Here is a 22,398-nt window from a genome sequence, read left to right as displayed (position 1 = left end):
ATTGAATTAGGATACAAATGCCTTTATAAAAAGGCACTACTCATGAGATGAGTGTAATATTTATCACTAAAGCAAACGACTCACTGTTTTTAAAGTACCGTACTCAATAGTCCATCCAGTTTTCCAGCAAATGCAAATAAGAGCTCTTCTTTAAGATGGTAAAGGTTCTACTTTATGATTCCTGCTACAAACCTTTGCAATTCAATAGATGTTTAGGACTTTTTCAGTGTTGCATAAATTCACCTGCCTCCCATTGAGCAGAGTGTGTGGATTTAAATGACCTACCTGGAAAAATGTTATCCAGGCTCAACTAAGAACATCACCATGACAACACTAGCTAGTGGCTGGATTGGTAAATTTAACACATACTCAACTACGCCAATTGAAGCGCTCCACACAGTAGAGGCACTTTGTGGATGGAAAAGAAGTCTGCTTTTCTCTAAAGTTTAATTTCTGGGCTTGTTTTGCTTTGACTAATCAGTGCGATTTAAAAAAAAAGAAGTTCCAATCACTTTCAGAGCAAGGCTTTCCACATTGATGCTGATACATTTATCAATATGGCATGAGCAAAGTTAGCTGAAATTGCTTTGCATGGACAGCATCAATTAATATTGTCTCCATGGAGACAATATCTGTGGAGAGGCAACCCTGCTTAAAGTGGTAATTGTTTTTCTTTCTACCTGCTGGAGCCTATCCCAGTGACTTTGGGCCTTAGGCGGGGTTCACCCTGGACAGGGGTATTCACTCTCACATTCATTCACTACGGGCAATTTACAGTGGCCAATTTACCCAACACAGGCATGTCTTTAGGGGTAAGGAAGCCGGAGAACCCACGGTAACAATCATCTCCTTAATGGGAGGAGAGAGCTCTAACCGCTCTGCCGAAGTGCGCCCAGTACTAAAAATACCCATGTAAAAAATGCAAGTTTGAATTCAGCCAAAGCAATAATATCTCCATGGAGACAAGCAGGTGCCAACCCTCCACCAGAAAAGTTACATTTTGAAATGTTATTTTAGGTGCACTAAAAGCAATTCATTGCAACCAAACACAATGTCTAAGAAAGCATGCACAGGGACTGAAAATGACTTCTGCAGTTTGAATGTAGCTTTCACACACTAAAGTCACCAGACACAATGCAAACAGACAGACTGAGCACCACAGCACACCCCACACTCACATAGACCTCCAGACTGGATTTGGGTCTTGGCCGAAGTGAGGCCAGGTCCCCAAAAGAGCGACTGCGCCTTAGCTTCTCTAGCAGCGTGTCCCGGAGCATGTGCAGGAAAGAGAGGTGCTGCCGCTCCACGGGATTGGGCCGCCACTTCTTTACACAAGCGCAAATGAGGTAAAGGCAGGGGATTCGAGTGGGGATGAGTTAATGTGTTCAGTGGAATAGAGAGCGTGGAAGGGGACATGTAAAAAGAAGAGCAGCACAGTAGGAAAACGATTGTGGGTTAGTTTTCGGGGCAGTAGCCACTGGAGCCATGATGCACCAACACATTTGCTCAGGGCAGGGGTTAATCTAAGGGCAGGGGTTAATCTAAAAACATGTATATACACATAACACACATTCACCAATCAGGCTACAAGAGGATGTACTCACAAAGAAGGAGGTGTCCTGAAAGGTGGGGGTCTCCGGGGTGCCCTGGCTGTAAACTGACACTCGTCTTTGGATGGCTGCGGCTTTGCTCACATTGGAAGATGAGAGAGTCAGGTCCTCTACATCGAAGGGGCTGGTGAAAGAGAAATGGATAGTTATAAAAGACGCATTTCTTAACACCACAAATACATAATACACATCTTTAATAGCTAAATTATCTATGGAATAATGTCCTTTTTTCTAATTGTGAATAACTAATTTGTTTATATTTTTAATTTAGGAAAATATGTATGTTATTGGGTTGCAACTTTGAGGATTTCTCTCATACAAAATATATAATAATTTGTTTTAAAATATTTATTGGCAAGACAACAATCCAAATTTCTCATAATTCTGTGCCATACAAGTAAATCACAGGCAACTGCTATTCGTTGGATGATGTTATCTATTTAATGTCAAAGAACTGCAATATTTGTGGTAGTATCAGTCAATATCAGGCTATAGTAAACTGTAAGTTATACGTTTCTCCACCAGATGGCAGTATTTATCACAGAAATGCAACCTTCAGGCTCACAACCCACTGGAATATTAATTGTAAACGTCTTGTTGTACACTTACTACCACGTGACCTCCAGGTTCAGTTTGATGGTGCCCAGGTCGTTCACGTCCACAGCCACCACTTGAGGCATCGGCGTGAAGAGTTCCTTTGTTTCACAGATCACGCTGCCCACCAACATGTGAGTGGCCAGGCCTTTCAGCTCAGTCACCTGATTGACCAAAAAAATAAAAAATACCATTTGCTTTAATTTTTTTCTACAGATCTTTTGCCACGAGATACAGTCAGATGACGGCGGGTAAACGAGGTCAGTAAAATACATAAAAATCTACTTTACAGATTAATTGTTTCCTTTTTGTGACTGTACCTTTATATTGATGAGGTCAGTTATTAGAGGCATAAACACCATCTCGTCTCCATCCCAGCTTTGCCTCGAGTTCACTTCAATTCTACCTTTTAACTTCCACCGCTGTCGTCCATATCTCATAAAAATCTGAAATTGAAATGCATTTGTTTAGGTTTTGTTATTGCAAAAACACATGATAACTTATGTTTAGTGTTAGTTTGCATTTACCTCATACTGGTCTCCTGGACAAAGCCTTGCAAATCCAGCCAAACCTAAAATAGACAAAGGAAATGAAAGAAAAACACTTTTTTTATTAACCAAAAAGAAAAAGCATCTCCCTCTGATTTGTGTCCGCTTTAAATAGTATATAAAGTATATACATGTTTGCTAGTTTGTTTTGTATCTCACCTTTCATCCTAATATGAAACTCCCCGAGCAGGTTCTCCAGCTCAGTCTCGAAAGTGCTCATGTTCTATAAAGGGACAAAAATAAAATCACTAAACACCAACAGCAATAAAGCCATCTGCAGATCTGTCTCAAAGCCTGTTAGATCTCAACGTGAGTCGAGGTGGCAGCTGAAGACAGGTCATTATGATGTATTGTAAGCCACACGAACAGCTGCCACGTGCAAAGTCACGTATCATTAAAGTGTGGAAAGTTCAAGGAGACGGAAATGATCAAAAACGGTCTGACATCTTTTACGGCAAATGCATGACACAACACATACCGATAGTATATACATGAACATAAAGTGGAAAGAAAGTTTTGCTTCTCAGGATCACATCTTTGAGCCTCTAAATACAGAAATTAATAGACCAAATCATCACAATTACTTATCAAAATGATCCAAGTTTAGGTCCGTAACAGAACAACTTACTGTGGTTAAGTACCGTATGGTGCAATAGATTTTCAACAACCTGGCTATGGTTGTAGCACTGTTGCTAATATACAATCATTGTCATTTTGAACAGCTCCTAATTGGACATGTTTTGCACTTAAGTTTGAACTTGCTCCATATATTTTCGGTCACTTTGCTTTCTTAAGTTGTACCTCGGTGTACTCCTTGTAGCGGCGGTTGACCTCTGTGATGCTCTCCTTTGTGGCTTTTGTGGACGGGGACGAGGAGAACGCCTGCTTCATCCGAATGGCACCGTCCCGCAACCGACTCTGGATGCAAAACGCCTCATACAGCTCATCCACCTGGAGAGAAACGCACCATGTCTTCGGTTTTAATGAATGGCTACGAGGCACGCACTTGTAGTAAACATTTTTCATTCATTATGACAGCACCAAGTTACAAATAGTATTTTTGAGTTAAAACTCACTTCAAAACAACCCGCGGCACACCCTTTCCAAAACTGCCATTTAAATGATTCTAGGTTGTTCACACCTCACTGGGACTCACACAACCTGAACACAGCTTTAGGCCTGTGCTGCAACAGTCACTTTAAAGTTTTTCAAATGAAAACAAAAATATCGCATGTTTTTAAAGGCTAGCCTGGTCTTACAAGGCTCTTTTGGCTCTTTAATGATAATTTGGATCCATCGTTTTCCTACATGAAATTATATCTTCAAGTGAATAAAAATGAAAATGAATAAATAATAAATGACACATACAAGCGACAATATTTCAGGTCCAATTCTCTTATTTAGAGACTTTTCCATTTCAAAGAAGATACTGTAAATGAGGTTCAAGGTTACAGTATTGAAAATTGTTGGTTCATGCTGGAGCCCATAATGTGAAAGTGTGCATACAACTGGAACACATTTAGCTTTAAACAAAAATAGAGATAAATCTAAGTTAAAAAACATTGTGCAGAGATGAGGGACACAGATGGTTTGCATCAGACAGTAGCCTCCAGTGGTTCACGTCTAGAGTGTACTGTGTGTGACCCCAGTGGGACACTCCCAAAGGGCCAGAAAAAACACAAGTTCAGAGACATCACTTTCACCAGCAACATGAACCCAGCACTAACCCACAGGGACAGACAGCCGCTCCATCAGTATCACTCTGGCTTTTACACCATTCAAATAAAGTACTGTTGAGTACTGATGGAAAGTCAGTCATAAAACAAACATTTATGGTTTTTGAGTTCCTTACGTTTAAAGGAGACATGATTATCGACTTTTTACAGGTACTTCATGTTGAACAATAACATAAGTAGATCATCATTTTACATTTAGTTTGATTTTTTTTTAACATTGTAAAACACATTCTAAACCTAAAATGTTTTAACTATAGAACCGGGTTAATTGACTTCCTGATAAGAACTGAAGCTGATTTCCCTGTAACAAACAGCAGATTTTAATGCTTGAAAAGTGGTCCTTTTTACTAGTATCACCGGAGTCTTGATATTTTAAATAATCATAACCAAGGACAGGGATGTGGGGGGGATAGGGATACTTTTCTTATCACATGGCAACACAGGATTCAAACATTCAGGAATCAATCAAAATACAACTTTGAGTAAGTCAATGTTGAGGAAAGACCATTACCACTAGATTAAAAGTTTCAGTTTATTTAGCATAATATGTCCCCTTTAATGTTAGTTCAATACCAGTTGTGTGGTTTGTCCTGAACACAAACTAGAAGAGTACCCATCTCTCACACATGGAATGCGACGAGTCTCTTTGCAAAATACAAATATAATATATGAAAATTGGAACACAAGAAAAATGTCTAGAAGAGTATAAAAATTCACTATTGCCAAAGTAATTTCCTGTCTGGGTGGAATATGAGAAAAGTGAGGCAGAGCCGCACACCTCTGAAGCGCCTCGTGTTGGGTGCGATCGCAGGGCTCTGAAATATTGATGTGATTGATGTGTTCTCCTTATGGTGCTCATTAGAGGAGAGAAATGGGCCGGTCTGCTTCCTGCCACTAATAGCTTCTCTCACTGTTTGTTTATGCAGCTTTATGACAGACGCCTATGACAACATGTAACTCAAAGTGGACCAACAATGTGTACAACGTTTCTGATGGACGATGCAGAAATACTGTGATCTGCTTGGATAGATGACAGATGTGATATTTATGACTTTTTCCTTTTCCTTTATATTGGTGCACAGTCTACTTGGGATGTAATATTAGGACAGACAATTTGATAAACTGATTGAAAGCACAATAAATGAATGGGTAATATCATTTCATAGAATTAGCTGTGGCCAACTATATTGTCATAGTCATAGTCATAATAACTTTTAGAGGCAAAATAAAAGGTCATTGCTCTGTTCATGTTATATACAGTATCAAATTAAATCCATTACAAACACAACATGGAATCTGTCTGTCAATTAAATAGTATAAATTATACCTTTCTGACACAATAACATACAGAAAGACACCCACCCAATCCCACCAAGTGCACCACAGCCCACCCCAAACCCATCCCCAGCTGGGACCGTCCCGTCTGCCTGTGGTCTGTGGTGGGGCAGCAACAGAGCCGAGCCAGCTATAAAAACCATGCAAGGCTACAACCACAACTGAAGCTCTGTTTCCTCGCTGCAGATCCAAATGGGTTTATTTACAACAAAACATGGGACAAAACAACATGTTATTCAGTATATATCAGTAGATGACTTTTCCTTCCTTGGGACTTTTCCTTCTAAGAACGACCGCCGTAAACCATCTGCTTCCTCAAATGCGATGATTTGCATAATCATTTATCCGGGCTAAAAACAGGATATTAAAACTGGAGAAAAGAAGTATTCTCAACCTTCATTGGTTATTTGCAGGCCAAAGAGAACTCAGAACCCTGACCAACCAATCAGCAGCAATCACAGTTTCCCACTAATTAAAATAATTTAGTCCCAATTAAAATATCCTCCTGGTGCCTTCGAGGAAATGCCCTTTTGAAGGTCAGCCAAGCCCAAAGAAGACGTGCATCCGCATTCAGCAGCACCTCAGGGCCACTGCACTGGCCACTGCACCCGAGACAAAGAAAAGACATAACATAAAAGGATTTATTGCCAATGCAAGTCTGAGAAACTCCCCATTTCCACTCTACACATTTACAGCTGTAGCGTATATCACAAAAGCCATTGTCAGACTAATAATCCATAACATTGTCATCATTCACTCCTGTTTTTGACATTGCATGGATCATTTCAAGCCAGTAGATTTACACGCAACACATAAAAACCATCTGCGCCGCCGTAATGACATGTCTCCAGATGTGACAAAAGCACACATGTATTCCCAATTAAGACCGGTTTTAATTAGAACACGGCGGGGAACCAACCAATGGAACCAGAGATACAATTCAGTTAGATTGAGTATAATCTGAATATAATAAAACAAATTGTATTAAAATAGACATGAACTGAATCACATGGTAAGAATCAATTGTACACATTCACTTATATTTTCTATTCTCTATTTACTTAAATTTTCAAGCGCAGGACGTCAATTTTCCAGTGGAGGGTCCATCATCTGCTCGTCTCCATAGAGATTTTAATGTCTGGAATGTTCCACGGTATAACATTAAACTAATCCGTCTTCATGAAAACGCCATGTCTGGCCAAAGTTACAGGTCAGATCCGTGGAGACTCAGTAAGAATAATGAATTGAATAAAATACATTTGTTTTGCATAGTAGCTTCATAATGACTGTATCTGCTGTACGTCTAAGAGTATGGGTTTTTAAACATTCCAGAAATCCTCTTAAGACATAGCCATTATGCCGGCTCGTAGTGGGACGGGGGGGCACATGTACACACAGCCTCGGTGCCAGGGGGGTGAGTGATTATAAGCAGATTAAACCAGGCGGGCCACATCAAACAGCATCCAGCACACACACACACCTCTCTGGGGAGCTGTGGCTGTGTGAGTGTATTCGTTGGCGGTAAGATTAGCATTCAAGGGAGTCGTGGAAAGCAGCACGGCCTATATTAATCACATGCCAAGTGCTCAGTCTGGCCTGTATTTGGCAGGGTTAAAATGCACTTTAACTTTTGTTGTTTGGAAGTGAAAGTGACGAGTCAATTGGGCCGGGTTTCTGTCAATCTTCTCTTCTTCCTCCCTGTTCTAGTAACTTTTTAGTAGTCAGATTAAATGCATGTCCCATTGTTTAACTCCACCATTCATGCTTTTACATAGTTTCTTTAATTTTACGAATAAGAAAATATGTTCTTTCATAAATTGCTTTTTGCAGCGTATTAAACTTGCCAGAAAACATGAACAAGATTTTGAACAACTCCCTAGGTTTATTTTCTCCTTCCAGATCAGGGGTCCACGGACAGGGGTGATGGCTTGGAAAATCTCTAAAGCCCTTTAAGGAAAAGCAAATGCTGTGTGATTGTAATCAGCAGTAGCTTAGGAGGAGGAAGTTCCAGTGACCCACAACTTGGCCATTCAAAAAACATATTTCCCACTTCATATTGTCATCGTCTCACCAGTGTGACTTTGAAGCGGATGAATTATACAATACATATATAACATATAACAATAAACCCTGAACAAGCAATTACAATAGGACATATGAATGCGTGTCTTCAGTGTCTCGCATTGACCAAATCTGTTAAGTGCAGGCAGACGATTTGCTTGGGCAGATGAGGATAAAAACCCATTTAACACTAATCCCCAGCTGATTCCCCTAAACTGGTTCCTGTCCACATTATAATCTACATTCACACATATAGTCATATAGAACCCGACTGTGTCCCGCTGTGCCACCGCCTCCTTCATATTTCGCTGTGTGCCAATTACAGCTCGGACATCTGCGCCCAACGTCCCGAACAAAGACCCGGGGGCCCGTGAGTCAGGATGGAGATAAAGATGTGCTGATGGAGGAGTGTAAAGTCATGGCTCACAGCAGCTGTCCTCCACGAGACACGCCTTAACACAAATACATTCAAACAAACTGAGCACAGCTGATCAGACGCACAGCTATTTAATGTTATGGGGATGCATCATGTCAGGCACCAACTAACCAAGGTCAAAAATAATAATAGATAAGTTGATTGAAGAATAAAAATATATCTTCTATACATAAATACATTATTCAATCTTAAAAATAATTAAAACCATGTGCATGACATTTCAAGAACATGGCAAAAATCTCATGATATTTAATAATTGACATTAAACAAAATTATAATCTCAAATCATATATTTTAGTTCAGGGGTAAATTCTGGATGTATTTTAGCTACAAGACAAATATTCAAAAGGCAATATTTCTGGACCCTTTTGACTGCAGACAAAACAGTAGCTTTACTCCGTTTACTTTAAAGTTGTACTGTGAAACTTTTCTGCTGGGAGTGCTCTAAATGTTGTCTATATGGAAGAGTTTTTGCTTTGCCTGGAGTCTTGTGACACTTAATCCATCATGCTTTTATTAAAAGGTGTTTTATTGCTCAAAAATACCTTTAACACGTCACTTATTCTTACTGTGAGTGGGATCGCCTCATCACAGATCTGACCTTTGAACTTCGCCTGCCGATGTCAACTCCTTTTCTCCATGGTGATAAATGCATTAAATGCCTCAGTGTGGAACATCTCAAGTAACGCAAGAATATCTCCCTGGTCAGGTGGCAGACTCTCCACCAGAGAATTACTTTACCGCTTTTATGTTAGAAGTTGTAGACTGTGTGAAACATATTCCCACACAATCTTCCTCCTTATAACGCTACAGTCTCTGTAGGCTGGAGCTTCTGTAGGCTGGGCTTCTGTAGGCTGGAGCTTCTTTCAGGCACTTTGGGTGGACTTCTGTCAAAACAACTTTACATTTTCCATGAGATGAAGCACTACCTCATCCTAAAACCCTTCAGTTCTTGATTTGACACAAAGTTCCTGCATCTCAGCCTTTATGAACTCTTAGCTAATTCATAACTTGCCAGTCAAAAATGTATATTATTCTGTGCATTTCTATCCAACTGGTTGCTCTCTTAGTCAGTCCACATTACATTGATCTCATCCAATGGACTTTTGGGTGGCACAAAAGGGCATGAAAGCCTGAGGTAATCACATTTGAATGACATCCGATTACAGCATATTTATTTATGTTTGTCGACAGTGAACGTGCAACTTTTGTGAAGATTTTGAGTCAACGAACAGCTTTGGAAACATTCTGTGCCTGTATATTTAGAATCAAAAAGCATGCAGCACTAAAATTAGCTTACGTACTTTAAAGTAACGCTTCAGCCTCGCAGCCCTATTACCTGCCCTGCCTGAACAACCCAGCAAACTTTCATCATTTCAAGTTTGAATCTAGTTTTTGAAGAAAGAACAAAAAGCCAAAACTTTGCAGCCCCAAATAGCATCCTTTTTAACAACGTTCTGTGACAACTTTGCAAGACGCAGCAAGCCTCAAATCTGCACGTCTTCCTATAATAATAGACTGAAAGTGGAACATGCTTGGAGACGGGGGTGAAAGAAATCGTTAACAAAGATTATCTTTTCTATTATGTACTATAGGGTTATATGGTAACTTTAGATAGATTCATTACCATTGTGAGGTACAGGGGTTTTGTTGTTAGATGTAGTGTAAATAGCATTTACCAGCAAAAATAGGTCTTTGAGTTCAGACTTGGACAATATTTATCGATGCAAGGTAGAGTCAGTGTCTTGGCAGTTGGCCTCATGCACTGAAATGTCACAATACGAGGAAGAGGCTTTATTATTGATGCAGATTTCTAAAACAATATATAAAAACAGCTCTTACACAGTAGAATGTAATTTTCAACACAAAATACTATACCTTCAGTTTCAGTTTCTGTGTTTATTTTGTTTACCTTTGTACACCAATCTTTAGTGTTCATAGCCTCGACAGCACATTTCCTTGGCAATTTTCTGTCTGACTCACTTTAGACCTATTCTCGTCCTTTAACCACATCTTTAAGTGCCACTTCAATTGCTTCTCCTTTGCGTCCTACATTCGATGACCTTTTGACAATCACGACTCCACTACCTCTGCGCTGTTGTCGTCATGCGTTTGTATTGGCATTGTCTCTTGTCCTGACGATAAAGGGTTAATTAACAGCGCCCCACAGATGAAGCCTCTTACACTTTAGAAGCCCCGTCTTGGGGTTACTATGGTTACCTCTAGGGCGTGCGTCCTGATGGCCCACTGTCACCGTCCCATTTGATGCACAGCGAGGGAGCCCATTACAAAATCCACAAAAGGAAGAGAGAGAGGAAAAATGACCTCCGAAGACTCTTTTGTTCATGAGCACTGACCGGTGCGATGAACACGGCAGAGGAAATTGGGAAATGCGATCCCAACTTCTTAAATCTGGGGCTCTGAGGCTTTGATGTCAGTACAAAAGTTACCACAAAGAAAATCGAGCGAGGTAAAGGTGACGTGAAATGAACAAACTAATGTGCAATTTCAAATTTGTTTTACAAGCCATTTTTAAAATGCTCTGTGGCTAGATTCAGTGCTTACCTTACTCATGTGAAACTCCAGTCGTCTCATGTACCGCTCTATGCTTTTGATTTGCTGCAAAAGACATGGAGGCACACTTTAGGGAGTCACATATGTCTTTGTGCCATCTCAACACTGCTCACACAACATGCATTAATATTAGAATTGTCTAAATTGTCACATATGAGACAGCATGCTTCATCACCTCACCTTGTCAAGATCGTAGAGCACTCCCTGGAGGGAACAGACAGGAGAGGACAGTTAGTCCAGGGGACACAGCTGTGACTTATATTATGTAAAACAGATTGAAAAATGTCTGGCTTGACAAATTATCAAACACACTGCCTCCATAATGATAATGGGAATGTCATGTTCGCAGTTGTGGTGAGTAATTTGTAAACTATTATGAATGTAACTGACCAGACGAGAATTTCTCTTCATGTCCTTCATCAGTAACATGAGCTTGTCCAGTTCTGTTTGATGGACTTCCAAGTATTCACTGCAGAGACAAAAACACAACATACTTTTACAACAATATTCATCACAACGCCCAAACTCAAGTAAAACTTACTTGGCACAATCCACACCAGTGTTGGCACGATACTGAAATTTAAAACTCAATTTCTATACTAAAGGAGGCTCGATACTGACTACAATACCACAACAATAACTACAACAAAAAACGTAAACTTACTTAGTGGAATGTAATTTTCCACAAAAAATAATATAATTTTGTGTTACCATGTGGTCTTATACTAGTTCAGAGAAAGATAATTCTACAACTGGTAGAGTAAGGTCCAATTTTGTCTTGTTTATGTAACTTCAATACTAGTTTCAGTATCGATTAGTACCTAATTTTGGATACTTTTGACGAACCTGATCCACACCATTAAGGTATATTACGGTACTATTATGATGTGTATGTACATTAAAATAGTGCACTTCTCCCTCGGCAGCTCACACAGCAGTGCAGCAGAGCCCCGTGGGGGAGGGGCGGCCACCGGCATTGTGGGACGCTTAGTTTTAGCAATAAAAACGGTTACGGATGTAAATACGGTTCTATGAATCGATTTAAAAAAAATATTATATTAGAATATAATATAATATAATATAATATAATATAATATAGATATAGATATAGATATAGATATAGATAGATAGGAGGACATACAGCAAATGTCGGAGTCAAACTCACAATACTGTGGCTGGCCGTTCATTTTACCTTTCGCCTGTAATGCCCACATTTCCCCAAGAGATGGCCACTGTTCCCTCTAAGCTGCGCGCCTGCGCAGCTGCACACTGCTCGCACATAGTGCACTGCTCGCACATAGTGCACTGCTCGCACATAGTGCACTGCTCGCACATAGTGCACTGCTCGCACATAGTGCACTGCTCGCACTGCCCTCGAGTCAAAAAGTTTAGAGAGTCAGAAAATGAAAGTGAATGGTTGTTGATTATTCCATTTCTCACAGTTATTTCTAAGGTTAATTCAACTTCCTATAATCATATTTAAAATGTAATTATTGCAGTATAAGTATGCCTATTCATCTTTGAAAAGATCCACTAAGGCTTCAGTTTGTATTGTTTTAGCAGTACTCACTCTAGGCCTTGTCGCAGAGCAGTGTAGACCTCTTCAAGTCTTTTGGGCTGTGGCTCTCGAGATCCACTTCCTCCTTTGTGTCCCGACATATGAGTCTTCTTGGGCTTGGACTGGGGCTTCTTCTGCACCGCCGAGTTCCCCATGAACGAGTTACACCTACAAAACAAGACAATAAAAGAACGATACAGTCACAGGTGAGTAACTTTCAAACCATTTCTGTCTGACAATTCAATTTAATTTTGAATAGCCCAAAATCACAGCATCAGTCGCCTCTCGCAGCGTTAATGACCAGAGATTCCTGACCACTTCGCATGTCCTTAGTCTCAACTCTGCAACTACGTCAACCCATTTGTCACAGAGAGCTCCCATCATGCAAGACTGACACCACTTATTGAAACACCTTCAGCAAAAGCACTTCTAAATGCGGGTCACACTTGCGAGAGCCGATTAATCAATGTCACTGTGATGTGTTAAATCCCAGGTATGTACACAGCAAAGTGAGCAAACGCATGCAAACCTGATCTTCTCGCCCCCATCCATCCTGCTAGTGACCCGTGTACGGCCATATATCTTAGCTGAAAGTGAGATAGAGGCACAGTTATGGGTGCTCAATGTCATTAGAGCATTCTTCATTCCTTCACGTTGCCCTGGAGCAGACAGAACTTCTAAAACGTATTTATGCGGCAGGTCTGACTGGAACAGGCAACACACAAAAAACACAATCTTTTCTCTTTGCTGCTTTGCTTGAAACAAGAGGGTTCAGTCTCTTCTGATAAGTAAAGTTTAAAGTGTTTATTTTACCATTATTATTAGTATTATTCTGTCTTACGCTAGCTGTTTTTATTTTATTCCATCTTTATTTTTCCCCTCCATTCCTTATTAAGAAATGAGAGGTTCTGTCTATAGTTTTGTTTATAAGAGTTCTTCTATTAAGAGTGTTTTTTAAACTTCCTATAAGTTATCTGTCCTTTTCCTCTGTATCTACTGCGTTGCAACAATGAAATTTCCCCATGTGTGGACAATAAAGGAATATCTTATCTCATCTTATCTTAAATGGTTTGGTTAAACAGAGACACGAAGTCATTCTGGAAGCTTCAAGCCAAAGCAAAGTGTCTCAAGTAATGCAGAACCAATTTTCATAACACAATGGTAGGTAATCATTAGCTTTCACTGTAAAACTACCCATCTATCATTTAGGTCACAGCGCTTACATCATTTATATTTGAGGTGATTTCAAATTGAGCAGAAGAATGACATTTGCACTGAATAATGAAACGATCCTCGATTCATCTCAGGGACGCAGCTCGACAAGTTGGATCGTGCCACGTCTCGCGCCAGCGAACACGACTTAGCCTAAGCTGCCACAAATGTAGGGCACAACTCAATGAGAGCGGCGCGTAGCCCTAAGGGTCATGTGATCTGAGGAGACACACATGCAGGGTCTGTACGGCTTTTAATTGCAACTCTGCTTCCTCCTTTGAGCCAGCGTAGGGAAGTTGAAATTATATTGAATGAAATGGAAAAGTTAACCATTATCTGATGGTACTGAAACTGTTCACTGAAACTGAACCTCAGAAACACACCATGATGTCAGGCAAACATATTTTGGAAATAGTTGCTGCTATCAAATCTAAAATGCATGTTTTTGGTGCAACGTTTGAACAAGGTTTGCCAGTTGAACTAGGTTCAACATAAAGACAGTGACATATTAGGCAGTATGCAATACTAAAGCCCATGTTCTAGCACTGTTGGATGACCCTCAGAAGCTCCAGTTCTTCTCTCTCATTATACAAACAGTAACTTGTCATCCACTGACGGTCGCCCACACACACGCTCATTCTAACCAATTACCCCATTCTGCGCCTGAGCCGCGAGGAGAGTGGCTTCAAATAAGTGCTGGGCCTGCGACAGAGATGACACTCAGCACAGACAAAGACCGATTGAGATGGATATTTCAGGAAGGCTTTGTCTTGTGATGCTGCAGAGGAGTTTCAGTGATGAGTCAAAACAGGAAATCCCTTATCTGTCATGAAGCGGTATCAATCACAACCATCTTTCCTTCAACCAGAACGCAGTCTTAACTGCTGAGTAACAAGTATTATCTGTTCCTTTTATCTTTCACATTCTTGATCTAAAATTTTGTTTGCAGCAAATTACTTTGAATAAATGAATACTGAACATTATTTAAGATCATGTAAACATCTGAATGTCGTGAGGAGAGAAGTCTTTTTTTTCTGCTTGCAGTTATTTGTTTCATGAATGAAATCAAGACTCTTGTGGAGCCATCTATTTTCAAGTACTCGGTATTAAATTGAACAGCCTGTTGTGGATGTGCCACATGTTTTTAACATGGGCTTACCGTGATCGTCGCTCTTGTAGTGTGCTGAATCCAGCGAATGACTGACTCCGGATAATGCCATTGGGCCCTCCCGGTGAGTGTGTGCCCGCCGCCATGATCTCAGGGTTTCGGGACGAGACCCCTATGGGACACAGACAGATAGAAATGCATTATGGGACATGCTGCTGGTGTAAAGGAACAGTAATGCGTGACAAAACCTCAAACTCCAAAAACAAAAGCATGTCAACATCCAGATTAAGAGGAAGTACATTGTGCAATACAAAGACAAAGTGGCTTCTGAGGATGATGTTTGACGGGTGCGATGTGGATGAGCAGCATTCAGAGCTTGCACTAACACGCCGTGCCACTCGGGAGCAAACACACTTCAACATTTATCTACCAGGAAGGTCACAAGGCTGCTGTCATTAGCATGTGATTCTGTCCTGCCTGAATAGTTCCCACATGAACAACAAAACACATCAAAATACAAAGCACACTATGCCCACATCCAGATCACAAAATGGCTCCAGTGGCAGAACGTTTGCCCACTAATCCTGAGATGTGTAGTTGGATCTCTGCCCTGTGCATTGAATTGATGTGCCCTTGGGCAAGATTTGAGAAACTTTTTTATGACCTGTGCAAACCAGACTTTATATTTCAAACCACACAACCTATAACCAGCAATCACACAATTGGAGGAAGCATGTCCGTTTGTTAAACTTTCAACATGACATGTGACACAGGAGCAGGCTGTAAACGGTGCACGTGTACCTGTCAAATCACGGCTGCAGGGACACGGGAGCACAGAGGATGGCTATTCTCATCATACAATTGCACACACGGCACAGATATTGCTATCGTTAGAAGGACACATGTTATATTCCACAAATACTCTTTAAACTGAAAATCATATGAAAAAATATTCAAAATCACATGTAAGATAATCCCATGCCACAAAAGTGCTTCCAGGAGAGTGAAACATGCCAAGACAGAGGCCTTAAACATCAAATGTGCAACAGATATATCATGTTGTAACACTTTCTTGGCAAACTTTATTGCGTTTTGGCATGTTAAAATTAAAACCAATCCAAACCAAAAGTTATTATTATAATTGCTGAAGTGTACTTCCTATTGATTTTGACAAAGTTTTCAGATAAGGAATTAGTAATGGCCAGAAATAGATTGTTAAATGGAACCAAAAGAATCTCGCAACCTCAGAGGGACCAGTTCGACAACTAAACAACTTCCTGCAAATAAAGTGCATTTTATCTTCCATTTCACGGTACCCTTTATACAAATGCATCAATCTTAGTTGTCTGTCAAAAGAGATGCGTGTTAGTTTGTCAACTTATTGAACGAGCAACCCGATCGGACCGTCCTGTGGTGCGAGTGAAAGATCGTACAGGGCACATAAAGACAGGACGGGGCGCAGGGAAAGACTACAGGTTTGTTTTGTGATGAGGAGACAAAAGCCATGGACACTGATACAGCTCAAGCTATTAATGTTCTGGCTTCACCACGTAGACCCTCATGAGTGTGACAAAGTGGATCAATCTTATGCACCAATGAACTGCCTGCACTGGAAAATCAGAGGCTGGTTTCATTTGATATAGACTCAGATTGTTTTTTTTCTGTTTGAGTGCAAGCTATTAATTAACAAAGCCGTTTCAGACTATTGTTTAGGACTTTAAATACCAGAATAGATAGATGGATAGAAAAGGTTTATATTTGCCTCACGAGAAGAAGAGGGCAATTTATTGAAATTTAGATATTGTGAATGTTGTTTTTTAATGATATGGAAAATAACTATATCAAGTATGTAAAAAAAAAAAAGAAAAAAAAAAAAGAAGAGCCAGTCTTTTTTATTTTACAGACATTTGCCTGTTAATTAAATGTCAGCTAATATGTTTATAAACATGTTTAACACATTCTGCTGGATTCACATAATATCCTCTCAATATTGTTATCGGCAGATCCACATTAACACTATATAATGACGTAGGTTATATTCAACTAGTGTACGCCAATGTGGTCAAGTCTCTCTAGGAACAGAGCAAATACTTTACAAAGGATACATTACATTCTGACCAGTGCACAAACGATTCATGGTCTTCACCAAGATAAAGATAAAAGTAGAACATCAGAGCATTTCAGAACAAAGTTTGTGTGTCCAGGTCTTGAAATTCTTAATAAAATTGAGAACAACATTCTAAGCCATTTTTACAGTTGGAAAGCACATTTCTCACCAGCTAAGAGAGACAAACAAGTCCTTGTACACCGTCATCATTGTAACACAATTCAAATGTAAAAAAACAACAGAGGATTTGATGCAGTATGTTAAACGGGTCACCCACCAATCAGATAGTTGATGAGCTTGAGAGCAATGCTTGTGTGCCCTGGGTTAAGACAATCGACACACACTTGGCATTTTAACGTCTGCTGCTGGCTATGAACAACAGGTCAATTCACTGCTAACTATTTGCAGAGTTTAAACGCGCTGACTGAGCTCAAACCTGAGTGAACAGAACACAGCAATGGACAGAATGTGTAATTTTGGCCTCAGCCGCACAAGTTACAGTCCTGCCTCGTGAGTGTCTGAGTCACTGGACTAAAAGTGGAGCCGTGGGCGGCCAATGATAGGTTACCTAATGCCTGCAGGTAATCGCAGAACTGCAAGCAAAGAGCAGCTAGACCATTTTCTAATAATATTGACCAAATCTTGTGAAAGAGGAGGGACAGAAAGCAATACATATTACGAAGTTCGTATAAAAAGCAGGAGATGACAAAACTTAATCGAAAATGTGATAAGTCAATTCTCTGTCAGTAAAAGCATGTGGTTTGGAGCAGAGTTCAGACTTTGAAGTACGGATGTCAGGATATAAATGTTAGTGTTACAATTATATAACAATTATTCACGATTATTGAGATTAAGACCAAATAACTGAAATCTTACATTTTCTATCGTTTATCCATTGTCTACTGTTCCTCAAATTTGTGACAAGCTTTATGAACTTTCGGAATGACAAAAACAACCAGGTAAAAAGTATGTTACATTTAGATGCATTTCATGGACTATGTTTTATCTTATTTATGTATTTAGTTTAAAAGGTAAATGGCACTTATTGAAAGTTTATGTTCAGGAAATGAATACTCAATGCCATTTTATTAGTTTGTAATATACCGGTATATAAAATTGTGAAAAATGAATCGTTTTTGTCATATAACCCAGTCCTATAAGTGGTATGCTAAAAGTTCCAGCTTAAGGGCCCCTCCCAAGCCTTTCCCATCAGCACCAGCCAACTCCCCGTCTAAATCAATGTGCGGGACAAAAACACACACTCCTCCCGTCACAATACGCTTCCCCTGCTTTAGCAAACTTTCCTGCTCGGCCTTTAGTGTCGCCGTTCATCTCGTCTAAAGAGCTTTTTCAGTGCGGGAACAACAATACCCACTCGCACCGTGTCCTGGTTCGCTGCCATGCTTCACCCACACTCAATACAGCTGCCACTCAGGGCCCATTCAACGCCACTGCTGCTCCGGCGCTCACATGCTAATAGCCTTAAATACCCCACAAGAGAGCCAAGGTGCAGTTGAATATGTGAGCAGGACATTGATCACTGTGGTAAGCAGTGTCAGGGAAAGTGAGGTGAGGATGACAAACACAGGAAGGTTAAGGGAATTAGAGAATGGAGACAGAAAAAGAGGGCTCCTGATGTAATGTCCATTTGGGCTGTTAATGCACGAAGCAAACTACAGTGTGTGGTTAGAGGAAAAGTCTACTTAAGTGAGTGAAGATGAAGGCTAGATCTGACTAAAGAGTTTGAACACGTCAACTGCTCCCAATAATTTGTTAAAAGCCATGTTGAGCTGCTATTTGCAATATTTGGGGTAGAAGGACCCAAAGAGGGAAAACTTCTAGTAAAGGCACTGAGCCCAATTTTAACTTGTTAAGTTTAAGGTACATGTCATTGTGCCCGAAAGGAAATGTGTCCTCTGTATCTGGCCCATCCTTCAATGCTGAAGTTTCTCGTCCAGAAACCCATCTCCAGATCTTGAGCTCGGCTTAGTCAGGACTACTGTGAATGTTTTGAATCAATGGGGAAAAAAAACACCCATACAGGGGGCGAAACATACACACTCCACACAGAAAGGCCTGTGTGAACAAGGAGTCAAACCCACAACCTTCTTGTTGTGAGCAAAGAGTGCGAACCACTCTGCCCTTGTGCCACTAGAGCCAATTAGAGACGGAAAAGATTCAAGACAAAAACATCCAAAACAAATAATGAATAAAATTTAATATTTTTTAAATTGGCGTGATAATGCTCATCTTAACGTAATAATATAAGTGACAATCGAATGATAATGTTGCTAAAAGGCTGTTTTCCCATCATAAACAACCCACGAAACAATCTGCTTCTTCTCCTCTCACAGAGAACTCCAAAACAGACAAGTTTGTACTAACTAACCATTCAAGTTGAGCGCTGTATGTTGACAACAGAAACCTAATTTGTATAGCCTGTATAAATTAGCCTCACCATGGCAACGGCAGACCAAAAAAAAGGGAAGTGGGATACACCCCCTTATACGTGCAAATCCCTCAATAAAGTTTTTTTCCCGATTTAGATTCATGAAGAAGCTTTGATGCAGAGTTGGACTAGGCCTAAAACACTCCAGAGCAGTTAACTTGACAGACACGAGCAGATGAACTAGAGCAGCAGAAATAGACCAAATAAGAGCAAAAACTGTGATGCGTCCGACATGCTGAGTGACAAAAGATACAATGCAAGAAAGATGATGCACTCACCATGTCACAAATAAGTGCAAATAAAGCAACAGGCAAAAACAGGCTCGAAGAGTGATTAGAGTGAATGTGACTATGCAATAAAAAAAAATTTAAAAAAAGAGAGTGAAGTTTATCTATAATTGAAGCTTTCAGAAATGACTCGGAAAAGGTGTAAAAACGTACCAGCAATTTTTGAGTTTCGTAATTAATTATTATTTTTTTTCACCAAGGCTGTGTCAAATCGGCAGCTTACATAACACTAAGCTGTCATTTTCATGATATTGCCCTACATTTTCTGACGTAAATGTAGGGCAATATCATGTTATGTAGAGAGTTCAAGTTTTACAAAAAGGATCTCGGACTATGTATAGTATTGTAAAGTATTAAATAACAGACTCAGAAACCCAAAGCTTTGATCCGAGTGGAATGAAGGGCCCTTTTTTTCTTTTTTGAAGCGACCAATAAATACCAGGATGACACTGCCTAAACCTAAAGTGTCACAAATGTGTTGATTCAGAGTCCAACGTGTTTCAACACTGAACCTTACGTGAACATTGTGATGTGGTGAATGCATGTTTCCAAAGAGCTACAAGTCATTCAAACAGAGAACACAAAGCCTCGTTGTATGAGCTCGTCAATGGATGGAAAGGTAGAAAATTCCTAAAGTTACAGAAATATTTGACATATAACTAAACAGAAGAAAGTGTCAAAGTTAACAACTGCATTTATCAGCCTGTATACTTCTGTTAAAAAGGAATAAAAGTGACTCGGAAGCTAAAACAGACGTTCCTACAGTAAAACGGAACTGGGACGTGCTCCACTGGAATGAAAGGAATGTGTTTTTCTGTTCAAGGAAGCTACTTTAGCATCGGGCTGTGTCAGGATAGTTGACCACCTTATTGACCTTAATAACTAGACTCTTCTGACCATTATCGGTAAATCATTCACTAAAAAACAACAGCCATTTTGTCCTGTCAGAGTTTTAAAAGCTTAAATAACATTAAGATCAGCTGATTCTAATGCGGTCATCTGATTTGTTTATGGACGAACAACAGACAGGGATGTTTGGGGAAGAAGGCGACTGTTAAAGTGACTTATCCATACAAGACTTGAGTTCAACAAGTTCAGTAACACATTCTGCAAAATCTTAATAGTGATCGCAATACATTCTTAAATCATTCAGCAATGTTCTTTTACATTTTAATCAGCTCGTTATATTGTTATCATATACACAATTCTAATTAGGCACATCTCCAAAAGCACAACTGCAAAACGTCATTTCCCACCTCTTCTAATTAACCTTTTTTATTTTTTTTAAAAACTTGGCTGCCACATTCTGAACTGAAGAATTAAAAACACAGAGCATTGTGTAGTTAATGACTGCTGTTTATCGTTTTATCCTCCACTTCTTTTACCAATGTCACTTGAGTCTTCATATTCTGCACAAAACACATTTGCAAAGTCATTATATTTCTATTCAGGAAAATCCACTGACAGTTCTAAATCGCTCTATACACCCCAGTGAATCAATCTGCAACAACTATAGTCACAGCCCTCTAATTATAGGTCAGAGGGTCCTGGAGGAGCAGAGAGCATGCTGGGAGAAAAATTAAGGCCATGACCACGAGTGGCATTAGAATGCAGTGATGACCAGTTTAACTCAGAACAGCCAGATTGTCGTTTCTTTTCCACATCTGCTCGTGACATTTTAGCAGGATATAAACTACACCAGCTAAAGATAAATCCAGATTAACTGTGCCACAGATGATCCTTATGACATTATATCAGGTAGAGCGTAGCATAAAGCAAGCTGGCTGAACCCAGTCATGTGCACAAAAGAAAAGTCTAAACCACAAATAACTATTGCTATTGCTGACAGCAAGACTTTCCAAACATGGGTAGTATTGGATATTGCGCGTTAAAATTAACGACAAAACAAGAGATGGATTAATAATTGTTAGTATGTGATATTGACACTGACTAAATGTAATGTTTCTTCAAGCAAATGTGTAAAAAGGCACATTTACTTTACAATGTAAGGGAAGTATAATTTTCTGATTTGTTAAAAATATGGGATTCTCACTGTTATTATAGAGCATTTTAATTGATACAACAGATATACCACTTCCTTTCAGGTTTTCCCTTATTTCTTGTCCTTTTGTTTTATCTTTTCCCCTCAGAATTAGGTACTCTGAACTCTTATTTATTCCATGGTACATAGAGTATACTGGGATCCTAGTCATTTTCCATTTCACACAAACACTGTGTCATTTACATTTAGGTCATTGGAGGAATCATCTTTAACCCACCATTTCTCATGAGCCATGACTGCATTTATGAATGAACACCTGAACTGGCTGTGGTATTCGCTCACCACAAACATTACATTACTCTAGTTGTTTCAGCAGCATTTGTAACTATCAGTGCGGAAAGAGCACATTCTTCTCATCCATCACTGATACTGTGACCATATACTCCAATAAAGCAGGGAAGGAAGCAATGATAATGGCATCTAATAAAGGAATATCTTATCTTATCTTAACGTTTGAACAACATCCAGGTTTGTGAGGTTTTTAGTCTTTCAAACACAATAGGAAAACAATTGGGGCATCGCAACAAGCAATAGTGTTCATTCTTCTCTGAGCAAGTCTTTACCGTGTTAAAAAAGGAATAACAATTTGCTAAGCTCCCAAAGAAAAAAGATGGTGCAAACTTAATATGGAGAAATGGAAAACAAAACCTTATTATTGTGGCTTAGAGGGAACAAATGTGAAAAAGAGAGAAACCATATATAAAAGAGGATAAGGTCAACA

The 22,398-nt window shown here is 39.7% G+C and overlaps 1 protein-coding gene across 4 annotated transcripts in view; it reads right to left on the bottom strand.

The window, feature by feature from the left end:
- The window catches only part of ripor2 (RHO family interacting cell polarization regulator 2), a 64,208-nt gene that overhangs the window by 5,157 nt on the left and 36,653 nt on the right, over positions 1-22,398 (bottom strand). For all 4 annotated transcript variants that reach the window (XM_072447414.1, XM_072447415.1, XM_072447413.1 and 1 more), the window contains exons 2-12: positions 14,824-14,944; positions 12,465-12,620; positions 11,285-11,363; positions 11,075-11,098; positions 10,886-10,939; positions 3,554-3,703; positions 2,912-2,975; positions 2,732-2,775; positions 2,525-2,650; positions 2,220-2,368; positions 1,605-1,734 (exon numbers count right to left, since the gene is read on the bottom strand). In XM_072447414.1, the coding sequence (XP_072303515.1) occupies positions 1,605-1,734; positions 2,220-2,368; positions 2,525-2,650; positions 2,732-2,775; positions 2,912-2,975; positions 3,554-3,703; positions 10,886-10,939; positions 11,075-11,098; positions 11,285-11,363; positions 12,465-12,620; positions 14,824-14,944 (1,097 nt within the window). The remainder of the gene's footprint in view (positions 1-1,604; positions 1,735-2,219; positions 2,369-2,524; positions 2,651-2,731; positions 2,776-2,911; positions 2,976-3,553; positions 3,704-10,885; positions 10,940-11,074; positions 11,099-11,284; positions 11,364-12,464; positions 12,621-14,823; positions 14,945-22,398) is intronic.

The sequence above is a fragment of the Eucyclogobius newberryi genome, unplaced genomic scaffold (genome assembly GCF_026437365.1).
Source record: "Eucyclogobius newberryi isolate DKJ021-1_F unplaced genomic scaffold, fEucNew1.0.hap1 SCAF_16, whole genome shotgun sequence".
Classification (NCBI taxonomy): domain Eukaryota; kingdom Metazoa; phylum Chordata; class Actinopteri; order Gobiiformes; family Gobiidae; genus Eucyclogobius; species Eucyclogobius newberryi.
Note: the sequence above shows the minus strand (reverse complement) of the source record. Positions and strands in the feature narration are given on the sequence as shown.